Below are 9,008 nucleotides of genomic sequence, written 5' to 3'. Positions count from 1 at the left end.
GCTGCTATGCCATCCAGGCTATACCCTGTTTAAAGAAAACAACATCATTTAGGCTCATAACGTTTTATCTAGTTCTAGTCTAAAAATTCACGACTATTGAATTGGCTCAGTCCCCGTCTATCAGGTTATCAGAATAACCTATATCCCACTATCTCCCTTTCAAAGTTCGCATTGATGAAACTAAATTGCAACTTGATCCCATTCCCCCCAAATCAAACGAAGAAACAGTTTAAACACAAGTTCAAAAACTTGAACTGATATAAATATGTAGAGCGGCTACACGCAGGCTGCCGCGTGTGAAGAATGCCAGTTGCTGGTTACGGTGATGAGCATGGCATTATTAATGCTCACAACACCCCCACGAGGTGTGTATAGTTTTCCTCAAAACGCGAAGAAACACAATTACAGAGGTTGCTCTAAATTGCCAGATTTAAAGTGGAGAAGACGGGAATTGTATCCGAGACTGATGTACGGAGGTATCGTTAACGAGTGGAATATTACACCGACCCTTACTGCTCTTCATCGGTAATGTAGGTGGAAAATCAGGATGCCTTGCTTCCTCCCCTCGCCCCCCACCCTGCCCGGATTTTAGAACGAACAACACGAACAGACCACATTCACTTCCACTTTAGAAATACAAATACAAAAATAATGGATTTCCACTCTCAATACCGCGTAAAAGAGACCTGGCATTTTTTTTTCTCGTCCCCGGGTAAAGAAATAAGATTTAATTCTAAATATACTCTTTTGCTTTTCACCTCATCTTCCGATTTAAAAATACAACCAGGAATAAAGCACCTTAGACGAAAAAAAATTAAGTTACATAATTATGGGTCTTCCGTTGTTCCCGGGTTATTTTATCATTTTAAGCGATATCACTTTAAAGATATCGGGACACCGGTTTTTGGAAACGGAACTCAAACTTAGAGTCTATAAAAATACGGAAAGGGGGACCAATTTTAGAGTAACAGCCTAAGAGAGCGCATGCGTTTCCGGGAGGGTCCCGGAAGGTTTCTCGAAGACCAGCCAATCATGTTTCCAACGCAAACCCAGCGGCGGCATTTTCAAGTGGATGCGCTAGCGCAGTCCCGCCCTCTGGTTCTATTGTTTTGTGCGAAAGAAATCCATGGGGTTCGGGTCTGTGGCGGTTGTGCTGCTGCAGCTGCAAGTATTTGGTGGTCGTCGGCGTAATGAATGGACGACAAAGAACGCTTTTCCAGACGTGGGGGTCAAGCGTCTTGCGATCAGCGTGGGCGCCGGGTCTCAGTTCCGGAACTGAGCGGTCTCAGAGCACTGGCAGCTCCAGAGCATGTAATTCGGCACAGGCCGAGGCTGCAGAGGCTCAACCGGAGACTGACGATGATGTGTTGCTGGTCGCGGTGTACGAGGCTGAGAGACAGTTGAGTCTGGAGGACGGCGGGTTCTGTACCTCAGCAGGCACCCTATGGATTTACCCTACCAACTGCCCAGTGCGGGACTACCAGCTGCACATCGCCCGAACCGCTTTGTTCTGTAACACACTGGTGTGTCTGCCCACTGGGCTGGGCAAGACCTTTATTGCCGCAGTGGTCATGTACAATTTCTACCGCTGGTATCCTTCCGGCAAGGTGGTCTTTATGGCTCCCACGAAACCCTTGGTGGCACAGCAGATCGAGGCTTGCTACCGGGTCATGGGTATCCCGCAGTCCCACATGGCCGAAATGACAGGTATCTTAGAAAGACTGGGCTAATTTGGAGATAAAATCTGGGTGCCTACGGGAAAAGCACACATTCTGGTCGACAGAGAGCAGGATTGGGACAATGATCAAGAATAGTAACTAATTTAATAAGCCAAAGATAGATAGTGGATATGCAGTGTCATTTCTTGGCAGCTGGGTATAATTAATTTAATTTCGAGGGTTATTATTGACCCAGATCACATTATCTCCATCTTACATCCTTCCCTTGAAATATCATCTACTTGTCCTGTAGCAAGTCCAGTCCTAATGATTAGGGTTGCATTATTCAATATTCAGAGAATCCCTGTATGTTGTCAATAAGAGCATTTTGAAACTGGTAAATGAACATGATGTTTCCTGATTTTCTTCCCAAGGATATCTCAGTTGAAGAATTTACTTCTCTTTTAATATTGTGCCATTTTATCTTCTCTAAAGACAAATTTTGATTTTAAGTAAGAAAAGTTTTTACATTTTGAACCACACGTAGCTTTAAAATGTAGCATTCCGATGAATAGTCAAATTTTTCATCTTGAAGGCAGATGACCAGTGCAGGAATACATTGTGAAAACAGGCCAGATTATTTATATTTTATAGGTAACAGTTGAGAGTTTAGAATGTAGCATGTTAATTTTATTTACAGGATCTACTCAAGCTTTCACCAGGAAGGAAATATGGCAGCGTAAAAGAGTCCTTTTTCTTACACCTCAAGTTATGGTAAATGACCTTTCTAGAGGAACTTGTCCGGCTGCTGAAATCAAGTGTTTAGTTATTGATGAAGCTCATAAAGCTCTTGGGAACTATGCTTATTGTCAGGTAATAATTTTGTTAAAATATTTTGTTAAAGAGTACTTCAGGGGAAATAATTATTAGTGTTGGAAATTATTGATGGTGTTATTGTGAAAAAAGCCTTGCATACCCTCAGAATAGATGATAAGACATATTTTCATTTGCCCAATTCGAATCAATGTATTAATGTATCTTTTTTTAAAGCTTAACAAAATCATTAGTCTCAAATGTAGATTATGAGAGCCTGGTCATGGTTAGGAAAGTTATCAATAGGGGAGAGTCATTGAAAAATTTTTAGCTGGAATGATACTTAATATTTAAAAAAGATAAGGGAAAAAGGTAAAGGCAGGGTGTTCAATGAGGGATAAGAGGAATTTATTACTACTCCCAAGTTTCTGACTTTGAAGACTGGAAAGATATTGGTCAGGATGTAGAATTCTGGAGGCAGAGTGGGTGGGGATGAGGGTACACATGGAAAAAGTGCAGTTTTCCCTGTGTTGAGTTTGAGGTCTGTAAGACATCCAGCAGGTAGTAGGTGATTGAAATATGGCTCTCTGGAGCATTCTGATTTGAGGTACAGATTTGGAAATCATAAGTATACAGGTGGTAGTTAAAACCACAGTAGCTGATGAAATCAGGCAGGTGAGTATACAGTAGTAATAAAAGAAGAAAATAGAAAGGGAAAGTTGGTTTCAGTTAGTGCAAAGAGATGAATTTCACTTCCAATTTGTGAATTTGTAAAATAGCTTCTTTGGGGAAGTTTTGTAGTATTATACCTCTGTTGTCTTAGGGATAATTGCCATCTTTCTTAGAGTTGGTCTACAACCAGAAAATGGATATATTTTTCCAGTTATTTGTATCTTTCCAAGTTAAAGAAATATCAAATATGCTAAGGTTTTTGCTTTCGAGGGACATTTAAAAATTGGATTCTGACTACATGGAATTCATTTTTTAGATTTAGTTTGTATTTAGTAACCTTAATGTAGCATGTAGTAATATATGTTATATAACAGTATAATAATAAAATGATCTCACTCATTTATTAACTCATTTTCTTAGTGGCACCAAATTAGCTCATTTATTTCATGTAAAAAAATTTCTAAGTATTAAGTGATTTTTTTAAACTACAAAGCTTACGCTTTTATTGGGTACAATGAGACTTGAACTGACTTCATTAATAACCAAATAACAATGAGAATTTAAGCTACATTCAGTATTCCAGAGAGGTTCCAATGGGCTTGCAGCATCGTGTAGCTTACAGGGTTACAAACACAACATCATTTTTTCTTCTACAAAATGGCTGAGAATCTCTTTAAAAGAAGTAATGTGTTTGGTTCATTTTTCAGGTGTACCTACTCTGGCAGATATGTTGGCGTATAACAAATGATCTTATTCAGAACTGTCAAAACAAGGATGACCATCTCTGTCCTATAATTTGAAAGAATACTTTGAATTCTGGCTGTTATTCCGAAAGGGTTTTTTAAAAATTTTAATTATTTTTTTAAAGCACCAGTCCAGTAATTGATCTTTTTGAAAAGTCTCCTTGTTATATCCATGCTTTCACCCCAACCCCCTCTTTCATGGTATCTAAGGGCATCACTTGCATCACTAAGCTAAAATGGGAATTGTCATTAGGGACATTTTGTCTTGCATCAGTTTTTTAATTACATAAATAATTCTACGTAAATCTCCATTAAGTATATTAATTTAATATTCTGTCTTTATATGTCATGTGTCATGTTAAAAAAAAACTGTCCATAAATACTATTTTTTTGAGTTTTAATCAAGATTCAAGTCTTTTTGAACTCATCCTTTATGTGGATTGAGATTGAGATTTGGATAATCTGGGTTTACTGTTTAATTTCCATAGCTAGTCAAGATTCAGAGTCTCACTGAATTCATTCTTTACATGGATTGAGATTGATATTTGGATAGTCTCGTTTTACTGTTTTATTTCCATAGCTAATGTGGCAACTGTCGGATACTGAGAGCAGTTCCTGCAACTCATTTTACTTAGGGGTCCTTTTTCCTTTGTATTGGTACCTCATGTGAAGGAGCATACGGGTATCTGGTAAATTATCCAGTTTTAATCTTATCAGAGTGGGTTTTGAATTCAAAACTGCAAAGCCTAGAATGGTGCTTTTGTGCCGCTGAGAGAGTTTTAGGAGTCAAAAGGAAAGTTAGATTTTTAAGTTACCTAAAATCAGTCTTATTCTTAAATGAATAAAGTTAATTTAAAATTTGTGAGCCTTCCATATAAAATGTAATTTCTTTAAAATCTTTCTTAAAATACTTTTTTCTTTGGCTTAAATTTAATTATATCTTGTTATTAAATTTTTTTTCTGTTTTATCAGTTATAGTTTATCTTAATCTGGCAAATGTGCATATGGATATAGCTGTAAGATTATACTGTAGCCCAAGCAATGGAGAGTGGACTCTTTCTCTTCTATTAGCCATTGCTGGTAGTACTTTGAGTATTTTGATTTGCCTGTGTATTAAGTCTTGACATTGTAGCTTTTTATATGGGTGAAGACATAATATGTTTTTTGTTGGTACAGAGTATAAAGCTAAATCATTTGCTCTTCAGATAATACAACTTACTAAACCATCAATACTCTGAATAAGGAATGATAATAATGAGGCATGTATAATAAGCTTATTTAACATACCCACTGTTATTTTTGCATTGGACAGATGAAATTACTTTTTTTTTTTTTTTTAAGGTTGTAAGGGAACTAGTCAAATATACAAATCACTTTAGAATCTTGGCTCTCAGTGCAACACCAGGTAGTGATATAAAGGTGAGTAAAATGTTCTTCTGTGTATTAAAATTTAAGATGATAGTGGCTGTATGGGACCAGATCAGTTTTCCATGCTAGTATTTATCTAGTTCGACTTTAGAACTACAATATTTCTAACTTTTCTTCTATGGTTGCAGGAGTTTCTCTAAATGAGCAGTTTTCAGACTTCAGTCTGCTAAACATTCAGCTAAAGCTATTTGTTAAAAATATGGAATTAATTTTAATATTAAAGGGTTTTTTTAGTTATTTTCAGTTTGTTTTGAAATAGTTTTACAGAAAATTTGCAAAAGTTGTAAAGTGTCATATACCTTTCACTTGGCTTCTCCTAATATTAAATATCGTGTAGCCATAATATGATTATTAGGACCAGAAAATTAACATTAATGGAATAGTAATAGCCAATCTGCATACCTGTTTTTTAAATTTTGCCAGTTTTTCTACAGATGTCCTTTTCTGCTCTAGGATCCAATCCAAGGATCCCACATTGTATTTGTTGTCATGTCTCCTCAGTCCTTTCCCATTTTGTACAATTCTTTAGCCTTTCCTTGTCTTTTGTGTCTTTGATGCTTTTGAAGAGTAGGGTCCAATTGTTTTGTACAATATCCCTCAATTTGAGTTTGTGTGATGTTTTCCCATGATTGGAGTTATGCATTTATGACAGGAATACCTCAGAAGTGATGCGATGACTTTCTCAGAGCATCATACCAGGGGTACATAATGTTAATATGTCTTATTACCAGTAGTGTTAATCTTGAGCACTTGTTTAAAGTTCTATCTACCATGTTTCTCTACTGTAAACTACTAATTTTCCTTCTGTAATTAATAAGCATCTTGTGGAGAGATTCTTTGAAACTAGCAAACATCCTGTTTCTCATCATAATTTGCCCACTAGTTTTGTCATTCCAATGATGGTTCTATCTCTGTGGCATTTGCCTAATCATTGTTTCCGATTTTCCCCATTTCTTTAACATCTGTTAGTTAGAATTCTTTTGTAATGAGTGCTGTCTCTTCACCTTTGTCAATTTATTAATTCCCTTTAGTGGATACTTATTTTATTCTATGGGCTATAACCCAATACTACCATTAATTTTATTGCTAAGATTGTTCTAACTTTGACCATTGGGAGCTCCTGTGTTCTTTAGATAGGCCCTGATTTTTTTTTTTCTTTTTTGAGCACTTCCTTACTTTCTTTTTTTCTGTATTTTTCCCTCAATTCAATCATTTCTCTGGGAAGCTCTAGTTTCCTTTATTGAAATATGGTAAAAATGGAAATTTTGAGCCCTGTCTCTTGACATTCTGATTAAGTTGTTCTAAATGGTCTTATTTATTGTGTAGGATTTCTACTGTACACTTTCTTCAATAGCTTTCAATTCTGTAAAGGTGTAAGATTTTGTTCATTTTCCCTAGCTTACTTACCCTTGTTTAAACATGCTTAGTCATCTTTTTTTTTTTGACATTTGCTGAGTGAAACTTTATTTTTTTGTCTTTATTTTTTAATATTATATTAAAAAATATGAGGTCCCCATATATCCTCCACCCCCTTAATCCCACTCCTCCCCCCATAGCAACAATCTCCTCCATCATCATGAGACATTCATTGCATTTGGTGAGTACATCTCTGAGTTTAGTCATCTTTTAAGTCTGAACTTAAGTATCACCCCTTCAGAAAGATTCACTTACTACTCTCAAAAGCCAGCTATATCCACCTTGTTAATTTCTTCTTAGCATTTATCATAATCTGTAATTCTTTTGCTTGTTCGGTTGTTTTTTGTCTTTCTGCTACGTGAATATAGGGATTATTTCTCTCTTGGTCATAGCAATATCACCAATCAATGCCTAGCATGTGGTACTCAGATATTTGAATGGATGAATGAATGATGAAAAAAATTGAAGTCTTAATTTTATAAAATGATCATAAGTATATTCTAGTTTTTGAATATATATGGTCCCATAATAACTATAGTGTACTGTATGAGGCACCCTGCAACTGGAATAGGAAGACGAGTAAGAAGTGAGTCTTGTCCTGAGGGCATTTTTTTGTCTGAAACTAAACCTTTGAGGCTTTTCTAGTTTAAATTTTAAAAGCCCTTAACTTTCAGGTAAATTCAGGATCCCCTTTTGTTTTCTTTCTTTTTAATTGTTAGTCACACTATTAGTGCTATAGTCTTCTGGTGTAGTAGTTGTTTATACCAATAGTTTATGTTTTGTCCCAGTTCTGTAACTTTACAATTAAATTCCTTTACAACCTTTGGGTGAATGGCCTTTAGCACCAGTATTTCTGTATTACACATGGGGAAAGTGAGGCCAAGGAGGTTAACTTACCTGCTTTGGACCTCATAACCAATTAGTGGCAGAAGCAACACCAATTCAGAAGTTTGAGGTTTATGCTTTTGTACTCCACCTATGAAGTGACAAACAGAAAAAAAACAGTAACAGTATATCACTTGATCTTTTCTCCCATAATTAATAAATTCACTTGTGTTTTGCCTACCTTCTATCAGTAATACTATAGTTTCTTGAAAATTAACATATTAGGGATCACAAGATGGCAAAGGGAAATATTTGTCTCTGCATGGCGCTTTAATCCAGATGCAGACTGTGAAGAAGTGTGTATGTCCCTGAGAAGCCTGTTTCATTTTGGAACTAATTTTTATCTTAGTTTCAGGGAAAATTTTAAGTTCATTAATAGATTTAGAAATGAACATAGATTATACATTTAAATGGCATTTAACCTGAATCCTGTTTGGAGTACCATTACACAGCATGACTCCTAATTCTTCCTCATTTGGATGAGGATTATCAAAGAAAACTGAAGAAATAATTACATTTTTTTCTAATATTTTTCTTTTTTTTTTTTTCTTTTTTCTTTTTTCTTTTTTCTTTTTTCTTTATTTAATTCCCCTCCCCTCCCCTGGTTGTCTGTTTTTTGTGTCTTTTTGCTGCGTCTTGTTTCTTTGTCCGCTTCTGTTGTCGTCAGCGGCACGGGAAGTGTGGGCAGCGCCATTCCTGGGCAGGCTGCACTTTCTTTCACGCTGGGCGGCTCTCCTTACGGGTGCACTCCTTGCGCGTGGGGCTCCCTACGCGGGGGACACCCCTGTGTGGCAGGGCACTCCTTGCACACATCAGCACTGCGCATGGGTCAGGTCCACACGGGTCAAGGAGGCCCGGGGTTTGAACTGCGGACCTCCCATGTGGTAGATGGACACCCTAACCACTGGGCCAAAGTCTGTTTCCTTTCTTTTTTTTTAAAGATTAGTTTTGAAAATTTATTTCTTTTCCCTCCCCCCCCACCTGTCCCCCGTTGTCTGTGTGTTCTTTTGTGTCCGCCTGGATTCTTGTCAGTGGTGCTGCGTCAGCTCTCTGTGTGTGCGGTGCCACTCCTGGGCAGGCTGCACTTTTCTTGCGTGGGGCAGCTCTCCATACAGGGCACACTCCTTGTGCGTGGGGCTCCCCTATGTGGGGGACACCCCTGCATGGCACGGCATCAGCACTGTGTGTGGGCCAGCTAACCACATGGGTTTGAACCCTGGACCTCCCACGTGGTAGGGAGACGCTCTATCAGTTGAGCCAAATCTGCTTCCCTCTAATATTTTTCTAATATTACTGTTTAGGTAATATCCAGCAATAGAATCATGAAAACCCTTCATTTACTATCCAATTACCATATGTATTAGTCAGCCAAAGGGGTGCTGATGTAAAATAC

General features: G+C 37.4%; 1 protein-coding gene across 1 annotated transcript in view; it reads left to right on the top strand.

The window, feature by feature from the left end:
- The first annotated feature begins 980 nt into the window (after window positions 1-980).
- Window positions 981-9,008, top strand: part of FANCM (FA complementation group M) — a 71,453-nt gene continuing 63,425 nt past the window's right edge. Inside the window, exons 1-3 of the mRNA XM_004476469.5 lie at window positions 981-1,707; window positions 2,359-2,531; window positions 5,228-5,305. Of these exons, the coding sequence (XP_004476526.2) occupies window positions 1,191-1,707; window positions 2,359-2,531; window positions 5,228-5,305 (768 nt within the window). The 5' untranslated portion in view covers window positions 981-1,190. The remainder of the gene's footprint in view (window positions 1,708-2,358; window positions 2,532-5,227; window positions 5,306-9,008) is intronic.

This window comes from Dasypus novemcinctus, chromosome 3 (genome assembly GCF_030445035.2).
Source record: "Dasypus novemcinctus isolate mDasNov1 chromosome 3, mDasNov1.1.hap2, whole genome shotgun sequence".
NCBI lineage: Eukaryota > Metazoa > Chordata > Mammalia > Cingulata > Dasypodidae > Dasypus > Dasypus novemcinctus.
This window is presented reverse-complemented; position numbering and strand designations above follow the sequence as displayed.